Source organism: Trachinotus anak, unplaced genomic scaffold (assembly GCF_046630095.1).
Source record: "Trachinotus anak isolate AG129_WGS33_773 ecotype Australia unplaced genomic scaffold, CSIRO_AGI_Tana_v1 ptg000009l, whole genome shotgun sequence".
In the NCBI taxonomy this organism is placed as follows: Eukaryota; Metazoa; Chordata; class Actinopteri; order Carangiformes; family Carangidae; genus Trachinotus; species Trachinotus anak.
This window is the reverse complement of record NW_027273860.1, coordinates 4735470-4757789: the sequence shown is the minus strand read 5'-3', so window position 1 is coordinate 4757789 and position 22320 is coordinate 4735470. Positions and strand designations below refer to the sequence as shown.

The window sequence follows — 22320 nt, the reverse complement described above, 5'->3', positions numbered from 1 at the left end:
TGTACTGTGTGAACTTTCTTGCAGTGGGACTGCTCTGCTGACAGCACTTAGTTTCAGTTGATGCATAACACTTTCACAGACATTGAATTATTATCTTTTAACTCCGCTCCTCTCACTTTGCACGTGCATGCACAGCTATGCAGCGAGCCAAACACGATGAAGACAAGGAGCGAGTGTGAACATGTGAAAACAATATTTGGACAACACATTTAATGATCATGATCGCAAAAAAGATGAGATGCTACAAAAAAATATTTTTTCAAAGATATTATAACAAGTAGAGCTACAACAATTACTCCATCAAAAGAAACTATTTTGATAAGAACTTTTGATTTAAGTCATTTTTCAAGATATTGATATAATAAATTGAATATTTGGGGTTTGTAACTCAGATCAAACAAAACATGTAATGAAGTCAACTTGTGCTTTAGGAAATTGGGAGAAGCATTTTTCTAAACGATCAATCAACTAATCAAGAATGTACTTGTACCATGTAAGGCAGCATGATTTCAGGAAGCTAAACTGCGCTAGTTGTCCAGACATGTCAGCTGACCTAATACCATCCTGATCCTGAACGGTTGCACCAACTTCCCTTCTTTGGTTACATATAACCAAGCAGCTTGTAAAAAACCAGGAAGGTTGGCATCAAAGAAAATCTCAAAACATTAAGATGAAATGCTATTTTGTTCAAATGATTTTGAATAAATCTAAGATAAATTAAATAAACACACCTTAACATGTCACTTTTACAATGTTTTATTGGCATATTTTAGAAATTGATGAATGTATGAATTAAAAATAAACAAAATATTCTCCAGTAGTTTATGATCTTGTCCTGCAGGTGTGATTACAATCAGAATTCATAATACTTAATCATTCATAATATTCATTACTTTGATAATTACCAGTTGGAATGTTTGATTGTTGAACTCAAATTCCAACAATGTTTAGACAGTAATAAACAACTAAAATTATTTATATAATAAATATTGTAACTTGCCCATATTTATAAGATTATAGGTTATGGTACCGCTGCACTACACTGGAGTTCTTTTGTTATACATGTTTTTAATTACCACAGGATAATATGAGGCATCCAATTAATTTAAAATGTAATATTACCCTCAAACATAATAAACCATGTTATAAATAACATTTACACAGACAGCACAGAATGTATTCAGGATTAAATGGAAGTAGATACAAGCACAAAAGACCATGAATAATGAATTCCAGCAGGTTACCTCGCTATTAGCCACAAATCATGCATATGATTTCCTGCTAATGCCTCCTCTACTCTGCAGCTTTAACCCACTTTGTCCATTTGGTTGTAGATAGAAGTGAGTGAAAACAAGACAGAAAAAGGGTCACTCAATATCTTTGGTTTGCTCCTATACCTATATTTAGCCTATCTTATAGAAAACCTTAATTATTTATCAATAGTAAATAAACAGGAATGTCACATGCATGGACCTTTTATCTACAACTTATATAAAATATTCAGCTTAGCCTTGCTGTTGTTTTTATTCCAAAGATATCCCCCACCATTTGCATCACCTTTATCTCCTGTTTTGACTTCTTCTCTATTCCCTCTTATGTGTAATAGCCTCCTTTGCAGTCTGGCTCAGCCTCGTCCTGAAATATGCTCAAGAATTACCTTCTCCTCCACTCGTTCTCTAAATCCCCTCTATCTCTGTCCTTAGCTCCTGCTTCATTTTTCTTTGTCATTCATTTTCACATTCGGTCACAGGAATATCATTGCCGAAACACCAACTGTCTTACATACTACTAGTGGTGGGTTGTCATTTTTGGTGAGCTCAGAATTTAAGTTTATTCTACTGACACACTCATAATTAGCTCTCAGTATTGGTTAAATACCTAAAATTGTAGATTATTATAAATAAATCTGTCAAATCAGTGTTAGCAATCTAACATAGACAAGCACTCAAAAACAACAGCAAAAATCCTTTTAGTCTGTGTCATTTTTTAAGTCTTGAAATGTTTTTCTTCAATGACTAGGTCAACATTGTGGGATTACTTATTGGCTTTCTTGCCAGGGGTTAGAAATGAAAATCTTTACCACTCTACACATTAGCAAGAACCAGGAGATAGTTAGCTAGCTTAGCATAAAGCCTGGAAACAAGGGGAACCTAGCCTGGCTGCATCCAAAGGTTAAAAAAAACTGCCTACAAGTACCTGAAATAAAACTCACTAATTAACACTTCATATATTGTTTTGTTAATATGTACAAAAAATGTAAAACTAAGTTGTAGTTTCACTGGAAGTTATTACAGTAGTTAAAGCTAATCACCCCCCTGATTTTAGCATGGGTTTATTTTTATATTTAACAAAAGGACAAGGGAGTGGTATTGATCCTCTCATCTAACTTGGTAAAAAAATTAAATGTATTTCCCAAAATGTCAAATACTCCGACAGTAGTAGTAGAGTTAGCCTAGCATAAAGACAAGTAAGGATTAGCTTTGCATACAGACTAGTAAGGGATCTGTCAAAGAGTTTTAAAAAAAACTGCCAAACTAGCTCTGTTATGTGCTTTATGCTAAGCTAAGTTAACCCTCTCCTGGTTCTGGTTCTAGCTTACTGCACAGTAGTATCACCTAACTATAGAATGATTGTATTTCCCAGAATTTCAAAATACTTCTATGAGAAACACAATAGTAGAGTGGCTTAGTTTAGCGTAAAGACTGGAAACAAGGATGAACAGCTAACTTGTCTCTGTGCAGCAAAACAAGATTCACTACAAAGCACCTCCAACAATTATTTGTTCTATGTCTGTACAAAAGCAGAAGTGCAAAAATGACAAGTTGTGGTTTTGCAGGAGATTGTGTGTTTTATGCTAAGATAACAGGCTCTTGGTTCTAACTTCAGACATGAGAATTGTGTCAATCTGTTTTTGGGCAAGAAACTGCATATTTCTCAAAATGTCAAACTAATGATGCACTGCTCTCATCTAAATGAGACAGGACGAGGAACAGCTTGAAATATAGAGTGAGTTGGAAAGGCGATCTGTCAAGGCTGGGGTGGTGGGTAAACATTTCATCTGACAGTTTTATTCCCCAGCCCAAACCACAAAGCTTTCTGCTGATTAGGGATACTCTTTTCCTGTCTGTTTCTTTCACGACTGAAACCCAATAGTTTTAATCTGCTATGTTCAACTGTTGAGTTACCCTGACAGACAAAAATTGAAAGTCCAATTTCTGATATTGTCACATCATTGTTCTAACTTGTGCTCTGTTCTCAGCATTTTAAGATTACTTTGCAGTAAAGCCTCAGTATAGGTACTAGATCACATAACTTGTGAAACATGGTGTACACTTTAGTCTGGCAGGGGTAGCAGAGTGCACTCAGTCCCAGTGAGAGGTCTAGGGAGCTGACAGATCTCTCTCCAGCGGTCTTTTTTTGTGTCGTACTCCAATACACTCTTCATGATCACCTCCTGCCCATCGCTCCATCTTCTCCCTCCAAATACCAGGAGATTCCCAGATGGCAGTGACACCATCCCATAGTTGAAGGAGCCAATCAGAAGTGGTCTGAGGCGTGTCCAGTGGTCTGACTGTGAATCGTATCGTTCTATATCGCAGAAAGGTTCGTACATCCCCAGCAGGGCGTAGATGTAGCCATGGGCAGTTGCCAAGCGGTGACTAAACCTGGCAATAGACATGGACGCCCTCTTTTCCCAAAGTCTACCTTTGAGGTCCCAGCACAGGACCTCTCTGCTGCTCTCCCTGTTTTCATCCTGGTTGTAACCATGGTTACTGCCATGGATGCTGCCCTGGTTGCCAGGGAGACCACCTGACACATAGATGCTGTTGTCAAGCACAGTAGATGCATGGCCGTAAAGAGGGCGAGGCATTGTTGCTCCTCTCCTCCACGCTCGTGTGGTCATGTCATAGAACTCAACAGAAGCTACTGAGGTGTGTGTGTTGGTGCCTGGTTGTGTGTGTCGTCCCCCGATGGCATAAATAACATCCTCCACCACGCAGCAGGTGAACTGCGCCCGCCTCTCCAGCAGGGACTCCACCTGCTCCCAACAGTCGAAGCGGGGATCGTACCGCCACACCTGGCTGGATGTTGCTGTGGTGACAGACTGTTTTCCATCCTCATCTCCCTCCTTCACTTCCTCCCCCCCGATCACGAAGAGGAAACCCCCCACTGAGCACACACAGTGATTTCTCAGTCGCAGTGGGAGACAGGAACTCAGAGGTGAAAACTTCTTGTTTCTTGGATCAAACGCCAACACCTGTTGTTCGGGCCAATCAGCGCTGGACCCTCCACCCACAAGCAGCACACGATTGGGCGAAGCTCTAAGTGTGGACTGCCTGCTCTGTCTGATTGGCTGAGCTGAACCCATCCTGTGGTACTCCAAAGCTCGAGTCAGCTGACTTCTGATTAAAGGTGTGGTCATGGCTGTGTGTTTAAGGTTGGTGAGATCAGAGGTGCACACCAATCCAAAGCGTAGATGACTCAACAGAAGATTTGATTTCAGCAGTGGGAGGGGTCCATTCTCATCCAGCCAATCCAGAGCCAGCTTTACAAGCTCCACTTCCTTGATGCCAGGTATCTCGTCAGCATCAAGCACCGCCATCAGAGATTGGATATTCAGCTCGAGGAGATCATCCCTGCTTTCCTGCAGCAATGTCCCCATCTCCATAGCGATGGTTTGATTGGCAGCATCAAATGCGTTTGATAGTGCGTGGCGATCGGCCAGGTTAGCATAGCAGCAGCAGCTCTCTGCGCTTAAACCATCAATCATGAAGCGCTCGCATATCGACACAGCCGTCTCCACTTGCAGGTACCTGGCAGCTTCCAGGATGACAGAGATCGTGGAGGGTGATACGCTGAGCCAGCCTGAATACAGGAAATCCAGAACAGCATCTAAACCCTCAGGTGTTAGTGCTGGGAGGCGAATGGACCCTGCTAATCTCTCTGCGGTAGTCTCTCCAAAAAGAGCCCAAAAATACTCGCTGGAGCTGGCCAAAAGGGCACGGTGACACGGGAAGGATACGCCGCCGGCCTCGAGGACAACATCACACATCTTTCTCTCAGAGCGCAGGCGCTGGAAGCCGGAGAGAAGTCCGGTTCTGTGAGAGGAACTGTAGAGGCAGGAGTAGCTATCCATCCAGAAGAGAGGAGGCAAGGAAAGGAGGTGGAGGAACAGAAGTTAGAAGGATGAGTAGCAAGTTTAAGAAAGAGCTCAGTCAGGAGAGTGCAAGGAAGCAGCAGAGAGAGGGAAATGTCAGGAGGTAAGAGGGAGACACATTAAAAGCAAACAAAGCACAGGGTGCAGTCAAAAAAGACGTACCCGCCAAGCTGCTTGACAAATAGAGAATCATTAGACATCCGCAGAGCAGGATAATGACATGTTAAAGGCAAGAAGCCGGAAAGGAGGAGAAAAGAAAGAAGCGTTAAGTGGAAAAGAGGGTAAAGTGCGTGTCCTCAGGCGAGCTCTCTCCATCTGTGTTTTTGTCCTACTCTGTCTGCAGCGGCGAGCATGTGACACCGTGATAGGAAGGTTAACAACTGCCAATACTGTGACCCCACCCCCGCCTGCTTCTGGCCCTTAAACATAGTCTGTCCCAAAGTCTCCTGTCTCCTTCTGTTGTATCCCGGCTCTGTTTGCTTTGTGTTTATCCTCTGCCCTTTTCTCTCTCTCCGGGAGGGAGTATCACCCAAATGCATGCATCCAACATACACACCGACCCGGCAAGCAAGCAGATGCATGGATAAACACACTGAACACACACACACACACTCACACACACACACACACAAAGGCTAAAGGGAGCCTTGGCAGGGCTTTAGTGTCTATCCCGGCAGATGAACTCATTGGTAAATACAGCTGCTATAGTCTGTGACCAAGATTCCCGGGCACGTTGGCACGGCACCTATCTGTGCCCTCATCGCCATGGTGACGGGAATAGAAACACAGACACAGCTCGGAGGATTCTGCGCGAGGTAGACAACCTCGCAGAAGTTTTGCCAAGCTGAAATATTTGACAAGTGTCAGGAGTAGCACATAGGGTTTGGCATTAGAGTAAGCCGTGACCTTTTGGGAGGCATTTAACCTCATTATGACCGGCTTCAAAATCACGCCGATGGATGTCATGCTTTTATTTTCATGCAGAGAGAAGAGGGGGAGGAGGGAGATTTATTTACAGCATCAGACTACAAGTTGTCCAGTGTGTTTACAGTTGTCTAATTAAAGTTGAGCTACCGTGACACATGCACATCAATGTCGAAACATTCGCTTTGTCGCTCGCTTGCAAGATCTTGCAGCATTCGCCTCAAAGTAAATTTTTTTTGTGAGTTATGATCATCGTCTCTGAATAGTTGCTGGCTCACACTCACGATGTGTGTGTGTGTGTGTGGGGGTGTGTTTGTTTTATGGATGGGTTACACAAGTTCAAAATTCAGCATGCAGGCTACTCGCAAAAGAGAGAAACAGACTCACGCCTTTTTTTTTTGACACTGCAAAGTGTTTTTAATCTTTCCCACACGATGTCAAACCCTCCCGAATGGTTGTTCAAACACCAGCAGTGTTTCTCTCTCGGCTGAGTATTCCACCGTGACCTGATGGAGGCTAAACTTAGCTACAGCTGCTCAGTGTGTGTTTGTCTGACATGTGATGTGACGAGGGATATGTGCTGTAATGAGGGAGAGATGTGGGGGGGGGGTATCTGGGCTGGTTGGGTGTGTATGTGTGCATTGGCATGTGTGCTTTAATGTAGCATTCCTCACTGAAACAAATGGATTTGAGGGTTTAGGTCCGGATAAAAGTGACTCCACGCACAGAGATGCCCCTGACTCCTAAAACCCAGTAATACCCATAATTTATGCACATAATAGAGGAACATTACACTTGGAGATATCAGGACTCTTTTTTTGCTCTTCAGATGCGGCAAGTAATGTGAAAGCTTACTCTAAAAAACTCTCCAAGCTACATTTTCCATCACAGAAAAACATGCAGTTTTAATATATTTTTTTCAGACTTTTCAGGTTATTTAATTTTGCCTGAAGTATTTTTTTTTAAATCAGAGCATGCATTGCTCTCTTTACTGTCACTCTCTTGACACCCACAGCAAAAAGAAATAATCCATTTTAATCGTTAAAAACCTTAAAAACTTTACTGTCGTGTCCTGTCGTCTCATTTCTTTGTCAGTTGATACGGCTGTCAGCTTCACCAGCAAGACGTTTTTTAATTTCTTTTAAAATGACAAGGAAACAAGACAAAGCGTCTACAGCCATGTTACTGAGCCCGGCTGTGAGGCTGTACTCAGGCACAGCAGTGCTGGGAGCTAAATGATCATGTCAGCATGCTAACATGCTGATGTTTAGCAGGTTTCATGTTCAGTGTGCTCACCGTCTTACTTCAGCATCTTAGCATGCTAACATTTGCTAATTGGTGCTGAACTCAAACTACAGATGAGGCTGATGAGAATGTCATTCGTTTAGCAGGTATTTGGTTGTAAACCAAAGTCGTGAACAAATTTTGATCAGATGATGGTGCAAAAAAAAAAAAAAGTTACAGTTACAATTCATCCTGAGGGGAACATGAATGTCTTTACCAAACTTAAAGACAGTTTTTAAGAAATACAAACGTGAACTTAATGTGATTAGAATTCATCATCTGGAAACCAGCACATAGATGTTGAGATATTTCACTAGATTGGTGAAAACCTTTGAATTTCTGGTGATGCTGCAGGAACTAAAATTCATCCTTTAAGGAGCATGAATGTCTGTATCAAACTTCATGGCAATCCATCCAGTGGCTGGTGAGACTTATCATTCAGAACCACAAACGTGAATGTCATGGTGGATGATAGAGGAAAAGCTAGGTGGTTATCAAAGTCAGTCTGATTTGTCCCATGGAGACCACGAGTGTCTATTCAAAATCTCAGGGGAACACATTGTGAAATTCTGTTTACATAAAGCAAGTGATTGGTGATTCTCACTCTCTTTTCTGTAATAGCAGAGGTAGCCAGGAATAAATAGCAAACACTGGACTGTGATTTTTGGAACCATCTTGATTTATTGCAGTATTTTCCTGAAGATATCCATCATCATAACCATAAAACAACAATATTATAATTTCCCTCTAAAAAGTAGCACAATTGAACTTAAATCCCATAAACTGTGAAGAACATTTAGAAAGGAATAACTTAAATAGAAAGCATCAGTATAAATCAGTGTTGTATAGTTGGAGCTTTGACAGTATGGAGAAAAAAAAATGTCATCACAGAGGGAATCACAGTTGATTGTGTCGATTGTCACCAAATGACTCAGACTTCAATAAATTCTTACTTTTGTTAAAACAAAAAAAAACAAAAAAACATAATGCATATGCATAAAACCCACATACTTCTAAAAGAGGAGTTATAGATGCAGAAAAAACAAGTACTTCATCTTTACAAGATGGATTATGATTTAAATTTGGATTTAGTGACACAACAGCATCAACTGACGTGGTAAGATGAACATTTTTAGCGTTTCAACCTACTCGAGGACTGACTGAAAGGACGTTTATGGATGCCTGCTTCTTGGTGGTAGCAGAAGTTGAATGCTGGACATTTTCTGCAGACTTGGGCTTCACAGAAAGCTGTTTGTGTTTGTGTCTCCGAACATGTTTGGATTAGCTTGTAGTTTGCTAGTCTTCAGTGGCAGTGGGCAAGTCTGTGTCTATGAAGATTATCTGCTTTCCTCTCCGCCTGGCTGGCTGGCTGGCTGCGTGATCCTGGAGGAGGAAGACAGATAAACACACCGTGAGGGATTTCTGCTATCAGCGGTCTCGGAGCTGCTGACCCCTGAGAGGCAGAATGACGCCAAGGAGAGGGCCAGGTCGCTGCATTCATACAGGCCCGCTGCGAGGGCTGATCTATCACCTGCTTTTCTCTCTGTGCTTATCTCTCTCTTGACCTTTTTCCATTTCACTTTCTCTGTGTGGCTTGATCTCCCTCGCTGTTTGCCACATTTTCTGCTTATTTCCATCTCAAAAGAGTCGAGTTTTAGTCATACCAGCACTTCTCGGAGGCAGACTAGTTGTTAAACATGAGCAGTTCAAGCAAAAGAGCCATGGTCTCTCTAACCGAGATGTCACACTGAAGTCCACCTGAAAAGAGGAGCAGCTAAAGCACAGGACTGAGCTGGAAAAAAAACACATTTCCATGCTTAATTAAATCCTGGTTATCTTAGCTGACCCTCCAGATTTGTAGCAGTTATGCTTGCTTGCAGCATTCATTTGCTTTTTGGTTTTGTCTTAAACAGTTAAGTTTTCCAGCTAATCAGCTTTTAGCTCAAACATTAGCATTTGTACAACTGCATGCTGAGAGTAAAAAAAAGTATGTAGTATACCAGTTAATGTACAAGGAATTGTTGCAATATTTCATTTTGTACTAGAAGAAAGTGATATACATTGCCAAAAGTATGTGGACACCCATTTTCATTTTTGCAGGCTAATTAGTTAAACCCAACAAAAAGCCAAATGTTTTTTTCTAACATTTAGCACTTAATTTTTCATTGTCTAACATTTGTTCGTTTTTATACTGCTGTTCGACACCTACAATGTCCATCAAAAGGACACTCAGGAATCAGGTGTGTTTGCTGCTGCCTACATTTTTGCAGTAACTATGCCACTTTCCTGACATAAATGCATAGGATGACCCTGCTCAGAAATAGCATGTAGTAATATTTCTTTTTCCGTAGCGGCTCTGCCTCAGAGAAATGTGTTTATAACTAAAACTTGAACCAGCCTCTGCCTCTTTCTTTCCATCTCATTTATCTCCTACACAGCACACCCACATGGTTTGGGCAGGGCAGAACAGTCGCAGTGTTTGGATATTGTGGTTTCTGTGTCCCGCTGAGAAAGTCTCAGCACAGACTGCCCTTCAATACTCACACACATACTTTTTTTTCTTTTTTTTTTTTATAAAACACACACACACACACTCCAATAAAGCGTAAATATAGCGCCTGACTCAACCTCTCCTGCCCACACACAGAGGCATCAACACACACTCACACACATGCTGCTTGACCCAAACAAAGGCTGAGCAGCCCACACTGACTCCCTGTGGTGAGCTCCGACCACTGCATGTAATTATTGTGGAGATCATTGGGGATCTGTGTGTCTGCATTTACCACACTGTTACAGAAACAAACATAATAAAAAGCTTTTCTCCCATAAAAGTTCAAAGGGCTGTTTCCGAACCAAAGTGAATCTCGGCTCATTTGCATAAATCATTATTATGTGCACAGCAACCCACTGTAGTTTAAATCCACCGTAGTTTAAGTAACACAATTGCATCTGATGAGTGGACACTTTAGGTTAATAGTTATGTTATTTTAATATATATATAACCGTATCTATATGATGGTTTTAAAATGAGTATGTTGTTGTTGCACTATGAGAACCTACGTAAAAAAATAATTTCTGTTCCAGTTAGGCTTGAAATAAACATACCTTCACATACCCGTTGGTTTCTAGCAGACAGTTTATATGGGTTTATATGTCCAGGTTTTTTATATTAGTTATATTTGTGCCTTAATTGTGAGCGATGGGACATTTTGAACACAGAAAAAAGATTTTTTGCAAGCACATTAATCACACTTTTAGAGTTTTACATCAAGCCAAGAATTGGGCTATTATCCACCAGACTTACAAAATAGGTTTTTGTTTACTCAAATGAGTTTACCTTGGTGTTAATCATTGCTCTACTAAATATAATTTATGTGCTCGAGAAAAAAAAAAAGTTTCCAAAAATAAATTTATACTTGTGAGATTTCTGCTGCCGCTCCAGCACAGTGGAGGTAAATTGATTTTCATTTGTGGTGCTTATGGCATTAAAAAAAAAAAAGTCCATACACAAAATAACAGTTAAATGATAGAGAATGACAGAGTGCGTGTTTAGTTTTGTCACCTGGCAGCAAGTAAGTCCTCACTTTCAACCAGGTTGCACGTTTCACCTGAGTTGTTGTGGCAGAGTTTTAAAGTAGCCTACCTTAATGACCTCTGTGAGCTGTCACTGTCGATCATGTTAAAAGCAGCTAAACTAAAATAACTAACTTCCAGCTGTGTGTTTCTTCCTGCATGCACCTGTCCCCTTCACCTTGCACAGTATCTTTGCTTCATTTCTCGCCCTCTGCCTCTGTCACAGTTTGTACTTATCACCCTAATGGTACAAAACATGGTCTGAATTATAACAAACCGCCCAAATCCATTTTCACCTGAAGAAAAAGTTGCCCCCTTAGGCTAAAAAAAACAGCCCAATCGGGCACCACTGGGTGTGTAATCCAAGGCACCAGTGAGGCAGTGAGGCCCACCCCCGCCCCCATGACTCTGCCCAGGATATGTGAATGTAGAAACTGCAGAAGTGTAGATGATCAACTTTCCTGGTGATCACAGTGTGTGTGTGTCAGTGGAAGGACTTTAACCTTGCCATTCTTTACTCTTACGTGTAATTCTGAACACGAGCAGCTGTTTCCAGAAGCCTCTCTCTCTCTTTATTTGTAAAGTTAGATTAGTTATTTGCTGTTTTCATACTCGCAACCTCAATTTGCATCATTTACAAAGAACTGGTTACTCAGTTTGTAAACTCATCTCTGTGCTTCCTCGCTGTCGTTTGGTTCTGATTTGCATCTTTTTCTTTGGACTCTTGAAGCCCGACCTGCCTGCTCTGCACACTGCACTCACAGGAGCTGCTTCACATATTTCCAAATAAGCCATTATCACAAGGGATGAGCGGAAATTATAGCTGTGGTTAATATAATCAATCAAAAACATACTTAACATGGTTTTATCACCTTGACAGGTGACTTTTCTATTGCCTATATGATATACTTGTTGTAGCTGTTCATGAATAGCTCATATAAGAAATATTTCTGATTTAGAGCAATAAGAGTGCTTTATGGTCATTTGAAACACAGTCTTAGGTAAAGATAAGGGTTACCCTCTCAATACGTTGCTACATTGTGTATTAATAAGGTAAAAATATGAATGAATTCGACTATGACCACCTACCTATGTGTTATTCCTTGGTGACCCATCGTAGTTCGCTCTTGACGTTCTGCAGCTCTGATAGGTTAACAGCAGGCCCCGGCAGTTTCACCGCACCCGGCAACGTCTTCTTCTCCTCCGGCGTCTGGGCTGCAGCGCTGGTCTGGTCGGGCGAATGAGGCTGATGAAAAATAACACAAACACTAGTTGAAATCTGGAGGAATTAATTAAACAAACGGCTACATTTTAGGAAACAGTTTCACGGTTCTTCAAATCAGCAGCATAACACCATCCTGTTTTCAGTGTTTCTTCTTTGGCTACTTCAAAAATTACAATTCAAAACGGTGTCCTCGCTATTACATTATTACCTCCATTATTGTCCAAAATGTTACACTTAGATTGTTTGTATATTTGTTGTATTTTATTTATTTATTTCTTAAGGGAAAACTAAATTTATGCAAAATCTGCACACACAAACTGTTATTTTTCCTTGTCAAATTTTCTTTCACTTACCTGTATGTGTGTGTGTTTGTTTGTGTGTCTCCTGTGTTGTCTTACCTCCTCTGTGTCTACTGTCTCCTCTCTCCTCTTGACAGGATGTCCCGCCCCTGGACGCAAAGCTCCCATCGGGATGTTCAAATTAGCCTGACAGACATCGAGAACAGCCAATGAGACACTTTCATCACTTAAAAAAAAAAAAAAAAAGTTTCCTGTCTTTGTGTCTCTGTGTGTATGTGTGTGTGTGTGTGTCTGTGTGTGTCTGTGTGTGTCTGTGTGTGTACTCCTGCTGTTTCCTCAAAACCCCTTGTTTTGATTATAACCAGTATTTCCTGGTTATCACCATGTCCCTAAAGGGGACTTGTGTTTTTATGAAAATGGGGACACACACACACTCTTACACACACACTCACACACACAGAGCTCAGAGATCTGCCTGCTAACTTGATGTTCGACTGCTGCGTGCCCTGACATCCTGTAACTTGGATTCGATGTTTTGTATTGTACTGTACTGTAATGTATTGTATATATGCTCATATTGTACAGCTGTACAGACAGGGAGTGTGGTGTGTGTCGCTGAGGACGCTGGATATTGTTCTATGAGAGAGTTTTATTTTTTCCAGAGATTAAGGTATAAAAGTCGGAGGGGGAAGTTCTGGAGGAAATCACCTCATTCACAGCATGTTTGCTAAGATCTGTTTTACTGTAACGTTGCTTTGGCTGAGATTGTTTACTGTCTCTACGCTTAGCATGCTGCTAGCATGGAAGGATTACAGAATGGGCCCACCGGGGGCCTAAGGGTTCATGAAGAGACCCCTGGGTCAAAGCTTCTGCTTGAAGTGACTGTTAACATTTCTTGTTGGAGTCAGTCAAACAACAACAAAGAGACTGAAAACAACAACAAAGAGACTGAAAACAACAACAAAGAGACTCAAAACAACCACAAACAGACTGAAAACAACTACAAAGAGACTCAAAACAACCACAAACAGACAAAATACAGCCACAAAGAGATGCAAAATAACCACAAAGTTGCAAAACAACTACAGATAGACTCAAAAAGGTCACAAAGAGAGGTGCCAAATGACTACAAAGACTCAAAACAACAAAGAAACTCAACATGACCACAAATTGTTGCAAAACAACCACAAAGACAGGAAAAACGATTGCAAACTACATGTGTCCTTTGTTTGTAGTCACTTGGCGTGTCTTTCAGTCGGGGGTCTTGCTCCTACATAAAGATGCTGGGGAGGCGGCTTTTTATATGTTTGTGCCCAGGGGCCCTTTGTCTTATAATCTGTTTATTATCTTCCAACACACCACTGTGCGCAACCAAAGATTAAAGGAATACTTCACCCTTAATTGACGAGTCAATCATTAAATATTCCCCAAAATTAATTTACAAGGAAATAAAAAAAACATCCTGAATTCACCCATGTGCTGTAATTCCATCCCGTGATCATAAAGGCTGAAAACATTGACCTGAAACCTGAAGCTTAGTCAGATTAATTTGGAGGGAAAATGAAGGCAAGTGATCAAATTACAATCCAAACTGTCTGCGGTAGACGTCCATCACAACTGCCGTAACTGTGCACGCTCACAGTTTCCTGTGCAATAAGGGATTATTAACAACATTACAGATGCAGTTCCTTGTGGTTTTACTGACCTAGAAACAGGTTTAGATAATCTGGATAAACTGTTTGCTGGTTTACAAGCAGATCATTGAGCAGTTTGTGTTTGTTACCCCATAAATAATGAAACCAGTGGGTGGAGCTTTGACCATAAGGCCTAAGATTTCCCAAAGTTTATTACTATACCCATGTGTTTGTTATTGTAATTTCTTTTACTACAAGTCATTGCTACTTTACAGTTTTGCCGACCATTTTTAGTACATGCTACTAAAAAGACAGCGCAGTGTTTTAGATTTACAGATGTGTTTTCTCTGCACCATCCCAAGCATCAGTCAGTTTCCTCTCATTTAATCAGGCTATAATTCTTAGGAGTCTGAATGAATGGGTGGAACAGCATAAGATGTCTGAAGCACAGCTATTATATAAAGTATATGTGATTTGTAGTCTCCTAAATCTTCTCACGTAGCACACTCTAAGTGTTTTATAAGTCAAACAACTGTACTGAAGGTCTAAATATTGACTTATTTATTATCTTCATGCTTCTCACTAAGTGAAGTTAAGTGATGGGTCTTAGAGAAATAAACATTGGACTAATACTGGAAACATTTGGACTCAAAATGCTTAAACTGCTCAAGCTGTTTGGGGAAATCCACTGGCCTGCTTTTTGGAGCTACATATGTACTTGCTGTTACTGTTGGGGGAGATGGAACTACACAGTGTGACTGGCTGCATTTTGATCAACTCTATGAACGTTATTGAAGGTGAACTAATCCTTTAAGCTGAAAATGTTTTGTGAACATGAAGTGGACGTTTAGATAAGGAGTGAGGTCCCAGACATTTAGGGTGTTTGAAGGGATAAAAAAGAAACAGTCTGTCAATCACACTTTCAATCCCAGACTCTTGTGTCCTGTAATCTGGACCTTTATAGTTTGGCAAGAGAAAGAAGCTGCTTTTTCAGATCAAATAAAAATCTAACAGACTTTGATTTTACTCTAAGGCCTTGATAGATGTGAGATTTAGGACCATTCTCCAAATAAAAACTCTAATTTTGTTGGTGGGATACATTCGCTGATTTTTATCATCTGTTATGGCAGCGGCTCAACACTGTTTGGTGGTTTGCTTTCAGTTTTATAGTGCGTTTGTTGAGTAACACACATGGTGTCCAGTGTAAAAGCTGATCTACGGGAACCTTGGGGCTGTCTTCTGCACAGCTCATGCTCATGTTTGTGCAACTTTTATCTCTTTAACTACAAGTCAGATATAATTCACCAAACTCCCAACCATTTTCAAAAGCATAACAAAAGTTGTAAAATTGATTTCCCACCCTCCAGACAGTCGTTAGTTTCCATTCAATTCAGTGCAACGTTTGCAATTTGCAGAGCTGTAAGTTTTCAGCAAGAAAAGTTGTGCACTGCAGTGAGCTTTGACTTCTTTTGGTCAAATTTATTGCATGTCAATGAAGCTGCTGTATTAACAGAGACTATGATGTTCAAGGACGCTCCAACACTTAACATTTAAGAGTCTGCCACCAAATTGTCGTGAAATTCAAATCCAGAATGCAAACGATAATTAAATCGGGCCATTTTGGATGGCATCATGTAAATTTGGGCTTTTTTTTCTTTGCATTTAAAATGTTGATGTGCAGCAGCTGACTTTGAAGTTTTGCATTTCATAGCAACTCTATACACACCAACAGGAAGTGTTCAAAGCAGCCCTACTTGTAAAAGCATTACCTGAAACAATGATAAATGGTTTTCTTACTGTCGTGATTTCACAGAAACTGGCAGCTGTCTGGAAAAGAGGGATTCATTATGACAGAGATATGGTATGCTTTTGAAAATGTTGCGAAAAAAAAAGAAGATAAAAGATTTGTTATTAATGATTTAGACCATGCAAAACTTCTGGCATGGAACTTGAAGGAAGGTTTTTGTTTTTTTTTTTATGAAAATGTCATTTATTTATAATGTGAAGCTGTACTGATGTGTACTTGTTTGTGATGAACTGAAACTGATGATGGAGACTGAACTAAGAACCTCATGTTTGTACTGTACTGGTATTTAAAGACCCTCTGTCCTGATGCCTATCCCATGGTTAGACATGAAAATGAGCACAATGACAAGAGAGACGACGTGCACACACACGAAGCCATTGCAACAGAAACACAGACGACTCTGCATCCCTTCGCCTCGCTACAACTCTGCACTAACAAAGCCTTGATACTGTATATGCACAGTCACAACTCTGTATTCGCCTTTGCCAATAAATACTTAAATGTGGAAACACTCCTGTTTGTCTGCAGTGCCCAGTTTTACCGGGATGAAGAGTTATCGTGTCGTGCAGTTGACACTGTCACCTACTTTGCATGTTCATAATTGTCAGGGTGGAGGTAGAAGCACCATTTTCATGCAGGACAAACACACTCTGGGCAGGTGTTGGAAAGTATCTAAGGACATTTACTCAAGTACTCTACTTTTGAGGCATTTGTTCTTCTAGTATTTCTATTTGAAGCTGCTTTATGTTTCTAATCTGCTGCATTTCAGACCGAAATATTTGACTCTTTACTCCACTACGCTGCCTGACAGCTGCAGTTACATGATACTTTACGATTTTTCACTGATCACATGATCATTTTATGATACACCGCTATGAGTTAAAGTGCCAAACAGGCCTGAAACAGGAAAAATAATAGTGACCAGCTACAAAATAAACTCATATCTTGAATGTCTCAGCTGTGTCTGCTTACAACAAATGTTGATATTAATGTAAATATTAGAGATTATTGAGTTCATCTTGAAACTTGGAATACATGAGTGGATAATAAATAAATAAAAAATAAATAAATAAAAAACACTTGTACAAATTCCTACCTGACTAAAATCAAAATGTTGCTTACATCTTAATGCACCAATATATAACTGATATTATAAAATAAGACACTGAAAGGGCCTTTTCTATAGTCATTACTTTATTTATGTTGTACTGATAAAACTTCAGTATTTTTACTTGGGTATTTTTGTAATCGTGGTATTGCTACTTCTGCTTGAATCCTTCCTTCACCACTGCTCAGGAGTAATATTTGGTTGTATAGTCACTTACACACACATAGACACACACACAAACACACACACAGACATACACACTGTAAAACCACACTCACCCGTGGAAACAGCTGATATTGTGCAGACAGATGAAAATTTCTTACCTGAAGGGCCTTGACGTTGGACGAAGGTTTGGACATAATCCCCCCGGTAAGTCCACTGACCTGGAGGAGGCACAGGCAACAAACATTCAGCTGTGTGTTTCTGTGTGTATTTGAGTGTCTGTGTGTCTGTGTGCACGTTGGGGGCATCGGGACTCTGTTTCTGTGGTTTTAAAGGCCTGGGATAGCATTTCAGTTGCTTAGCGACTCTTACAGAGAGAAGCAGGTAGAGGAACTGTTCTCTGAATCATTCATGAGAGGGAGACAGAGAGACGCCTTGGACTGTCAAAATAAAAGTGCCTCACTTTCAGCAAGAGCACTGAGGCTGTGTGAGATAACCTTTGCATTAAGTGTAGTGACGTACAGGTGCACTGTGAGCCAGGAGAAGTGACCTCCCCCTTCTTTTACTGTCAGTCTCCTGTTCTGGGATATATGCATGATACATATATTGCAACATTTTGCAGCATATTACCAATATAGATAACATTATAAATATTACTGTGATAATCAGTTTGTCACTGTCAAATGAAAAGTATGTGTAATTTTCAGAGTTTCTTAGCTCACGAAAGTGTTGGGAGTACACTGTTGTTGTTGCAGTCATTATAAAGTGTTTATACTGTTACTAATGGATGGACCTGACATCACTCCATATTTTTCATTTCCGTCTGTGGCCCTCAAGTCCTTCCCTCTAACCGACGACATAAATACTTTGTGTCACAAAATTTTCGAGACTGTCCTCCCATAAAAAGTGAGCAGCTTATAACACAGCAGATTGTTAAGCACCTCATCATCCTGTGTGAGTCTTTTCAGCCAATGCCCCAAGACAGCAAGATGATTTCAATTCAATTTCATGACCTTTCCGTAAACCTAACCAAACCTTAACCACAGCATTGTCCCATCATAAAGGTTCTGATTTTTCTGCAGTATTTTATAACTTGATGTCAACCTGCCAGTGGGGGCGTCTGATCAGTAAACGCTTCTATGAGTTGTTGTAGAGGGCACAAACAAATTACGCCGTCACTTAATTTGAACAATTTGTTGATGAGCCCTAAGTATATCTTTCCCACTGAAGATGCAAATTATTCAAAAATAAACACACAAATATATACTTTCATTTTCAAAAGACTGTATTTAAATCCGTCACTTCCGCATGTACTCTCAGCCTCTTTTCAGTTATTTTTTACTTCCTCCCTCCCCTGCTGCTGTTTCACAGATCAACACTGACCCAAGTGGTTCCTAATCGTAGAAGTTTCCATGGCCTATTTATCTTATCTTTGAGGAGCCCAGAGGACCAGAGAAACTGACAGAGTCTCAGGCTCTGCGGCTGCTGCTGCATCGATGGCAGCACTTAGATACTGTTGCCAGGGTGTTGTTTGTTCATCAACATACAGTGAGAGCTCTGCTGTCCTTGACATGACAGCAAAAGCCTGGACACCCCCAAAAATACACAGCCACACACTCTCATGCTTACACAACGTAGTGATATTTATGTTGGCCATGAGTAGCAGCTGCCCTCTGAAGCCTGACAAGCCCTTTCACTTTCACACATATTGCACAGTAACACTCTGTGTGTGACACACACACACAAAAACACCCATGACCACAGGTACAATTATTCCTCATGCTTTAAATATTTCAAATCTTCAAACATTAAAACCCTTTAAACCTCTGTGCTGACACCTCATAGAAAGAGTCTTTGAGTTGAGGGTGTGTCTGTGGATGTGTGAGGGAGTGTGTGTGCAAAAAAGTGGGTTTGTCGGCGTGTAATGTTTTTACCGTGTTTCTGGGATATCAGCAAGGGAGCATGAGCTGCAGTTGTACGTAAACTAGCATTAAAAATACTGTCTATACTTTTGCTTTGTTAATTAGTTTAAGGCTGGTTACATTTTATTTTTGATTCAGACTGAAATATCTCAAAAACTTTTAAATGGACCGACATGAAATTACGTGCAGACGTTCATGGTCCTCAGAGGACGAAGCTTAATGACTTTGGCGATCCCATGACATTTTTGATTCAGTATGAACCATCATGATAACTATTGGATAGTTTGCTGTGAAACTGAACACAGATACCTACAGAACTATGACCTTCCCATCAGCCTCCTTTTTTACTTTGTGTTAATTGCTTATAGCAATTGTTTGCATGCTAAAAGGCTAAGCTAAGATGGTGAGTGAAAATATTTTTATATCTGCTGAACATTAGCATGTTAGCACTGTCATTGTGAGCATGCTAACAGCACTGCTGTGTATAAGTACAATCTCACAGAGCTGTGGCTAAACAGCAAAACCAACAATAAATCAACCCCATGTAGCCAAAGCCATATATAACTCATTCCTATATGCCATAGACCTCCATTGTCCAAAAACATAAGCACAACAAAGTTGCATTGTCAAAAACAAAACTTTATATTCCTGGCCTCTTTTTAAGGGAATAGTTTGACATTTTATATAATGCACTTATTTGCTTTCTTGCCTAGAGTTAGATGAGAAGACAGATGCCACTCTCATGTCTGTATGATAAATATGAAACTCCAGGCAACCAGGGATTAGCCTATCTTAGCATAAAGACTGGAAGTAGTCTTTATGCTACAGTAAAATACTCAGAATAACTGTGGTTTAAAAAAAAAAAGTAGTGTAAACAGTTGTGGTTGTGGGCAGGTTGTGTGTTTCACTATTTCTTGCCTGCAAAGCCAAGCATAGGCTCTAGCTTCATATTTAGCATATGAAGACATGAGAGTGACATCAATCTTCTAAGAAAGCAAATAAGTGTCTATCCCACTAAACTAAACCACTAAACTGTTCCTTTAAAAATGTACACTTCATCAGGAAGCTGGTGTGGACTGCAACAGAAGGGCAGGAGATTTCATAAAGTGCTGTTGGTTTTGATTGTTATGGCGTTAAGATTACTGTAATGTCCTACCTGCCAATCAAAAACTCAACATGCACATCAACACACACACACCCATAGACAAAGCAGATGTAACTTACCTGTTGATGACACAACACTGTATCGTCTAATGCTTGATTTTGTTCACACTTAGACTTCTCTTGCTTGTTCACTTATACTTTCTATCTGTCTCTCTCAGACTTCTTTCCTCTTTACTCTCTATCTCTTCTTTTTCTTTCTCTTTTATTCTACTCTCCGCCCTCTCTCTTTCTCTCTGGCTGCCTCGTAAGTGGTAGAAGGATTCCTCTCATATCTGGGATTTGTTCTCACTATAAATAGACGAGTGATACACAGAAGGGACCTGCTTTCTGTCCACACACACACACACACACACACACACACACACACACACACACACACACAAGGACACACGCAGAGACGGACCAAAACATAGTCAAACAGTAGCACAGGGCACTTGAACACTTTTTTGAGCTACAATAATAATAAAATGTTTCAGTGAGGTAAAGAATTTAGCTGTAAGACCAAACTTCATTTAAAAATTTGAACATTTAAGCATGACACACCTAAACACAAGACTCTCTGCTTATATGGAATTTAAGCATGGAACCAGATTTGAACATATTTTAAGGTCTTTAAACTACAATTACAGTAAAATATTCCAGTGACGGAAATTTTTTTTAACTGCAGTTCCAAACTCCATACAAAAAATTAAAGATTTAAGCATGAAGCACTGAAATACAAAACTTTCTTTGTATATGATATTTACAGATATGCTAGGTTTAGAAGGACATGATCCCATATTTGTACATCTTTTTGAGGGTTTTAGCTAAATTATAGTAAAACTTTTCAGTGAGGACCCGCAAGACCAAGTTTCATTCTTAAATAGAAATTTAAAGTCTGAAACACTGAAAAATCTACTTTCTGTTTATATTCACAGCTTTTAGAAAGACAAGTACATTCCTTTATTTGAACATATATTTATAACTTATATTATATAATATTGAAAACTTTAACTTTTCAGTATGGAACACCCAAAGACAAAACAAGTGTTTATGAAAAGCATAATCCCTGCTTTGAACATCTTTATAAGGTTTTTTGGCAAAATTAGAAGAAAAAGTTCCGGTGAGGGTAACAATTTAACTGCAGGACCAAACTTCATTCAAAAACTTAAACATTTAAGCAAAACAAAACTGGCTGCTTATATGATATTCATAAATGCTGCCAAGTATAGCCCTTGGTTTTAGCATCTTTTTAAGGTTTGTGAGTTATTTGTTTTTGAGCTGAAATAATTTAACTGCAAGACCAAACTTCACTCAGAAAGCTGAACATTTAAGCAGGAAACACAAAACTGTCTGCTTGTATGACATTCCCAAATGTTTATAATCTTCTTCACATCCTTACACTTCAATCCTGACACTTCAATGCTCAAAACACTCCTCCTAATCTTAGTGACTAAAATGGCACTGCCCTATTTCTGTTCTGTCACTCACTCAAGCACACACACACCTCCCCACACACACACACACACACACACACGCACACACTCATGCACACGCAGGAGCAGTTATGCTGGTATACCTGTTTTAAACATTAATGCGCAACCACAGGCCGACAGTGATCTCACAGGGTTAAAGGTGTGTGCGTGTGTGTGTGTGTGTGAATGTGTTTGTGTGCTCACTTACCTCCTGGCGTGCGTGGCTGCTCTGCCCTGCCTGCGCTCCCTCTGAGTTCCTCTTCAGCTACCTGACCTGTTTCAGCTCGGCCTGATTGGCTCGGACAGACAGGAAACTCCTCCCTGAGTGGAACCCAACCCAGCATCAGAAAAGCAGAATGAGTTTTCAGCCTCCCTCCAGTGTGTGCGCACGTGTGTTTCTGTCTGTGAATGTGTTTCTATATATTTAAAGTCTCGTGGCGTCTCTATTCAGTACTGGGCTGTTCCTCGGGCAAAGCTATTCACCTTCATTACATCAAAGCACATTAATCTCCTTCAGTCTCACCTATGAAAATGAATCCCTTGTGTGACAAGGTAGTAAAATGAACAGACTCAAACTGCAGGCTTGATAAATATTTTAAAATT

The 22320-nt window shown here is 40.2% G+C and overlaps 2 protein-coding genes across 3 annotated transcripts; both read right to left on the bottom strand.

Moving 5' to 3' along the window:
- Positions 1-50: 50 nt before the first annotated feature.
- On the bottom strand, positions 51-5491 carry LOC139625068 (kelch-like protein 34). The gene has a single exon (XM_071484662.1). It carries the CDS (start codon positions 5135-5137, stop codon positions 3335-3337), a length of 1803 nt encoding a protein of 600 aa, XP_071340763.1. The 5' UTR covers positions 5138-5491; the 3' UTR covers positions 51-3334.
- Positions 5492-8022: 2531 nt separating this feature from the next.
- smpx (small muscle protein X-linked) lies at positions 8023-22001 on the bottom strand. 2 transcript variants are annotated; one of them, XM_071484659.1, is made up of 5 exons: positions 21926-22001; positions 17339-17398; positions 12566-12652; positions 12032-12188; positions 8023-8749 (listed from the first exon to the last, which is right to left on the bottom strand). In XM_071484659.1, exons 2-4 carry the CDS (start codon positions 17372-17374, stop codon positions 12039-12041), a joined length of 273 nt encoding a protein of 90 aa, XP_071340760.1. In that variant the 5' UTR covers positions 17375-17398; positions 21926-22001; the 3' UTR covers positions 8023-8749; positions 12032-12038. The 2 variants fall into 2 exon arrangements, with proteins under 2 accessions (XP_071340760.1, XP_071340759.1); XM_071484658.1 differs by lacking the exon at positions 21926-22001 and adding an exon at positions 20324-20521.
- Between the last annotated feature and the right edge of the window lie 319 nt (positions 22002-22320).

Bases quoted from the DNA above. Each gene is read 5' to 3' on its own strand.
- LOC139625068 (XM_071484662.1), bottom strand. From the start codon at position 5,137: ATGGATAGCTACTCCTGCCTCTACAGTTCCTCTCACAGAACCGGACTT.
- smpx (XM_071484659.1), bottom strand. From the start codon at position 17,374: ATGTCCAAACCTTCGTCCAACGTCAAGGCCCTTCAG. The intron at 12,653-17,338 runs GTAAGAAATTTT...GATGTCTGTCAG, and splicing joins CCAACGTCAAGGCCCTTCAG to GCTAATTTGAACATCCCGAT. The intron at 12,189-12,565 runs GTAAGACAACAC...ATTTTTCATCAG, and splicing joins AGACAGTAGACACAGAGGAG to CCTCATTCGCCCGACCAGAC.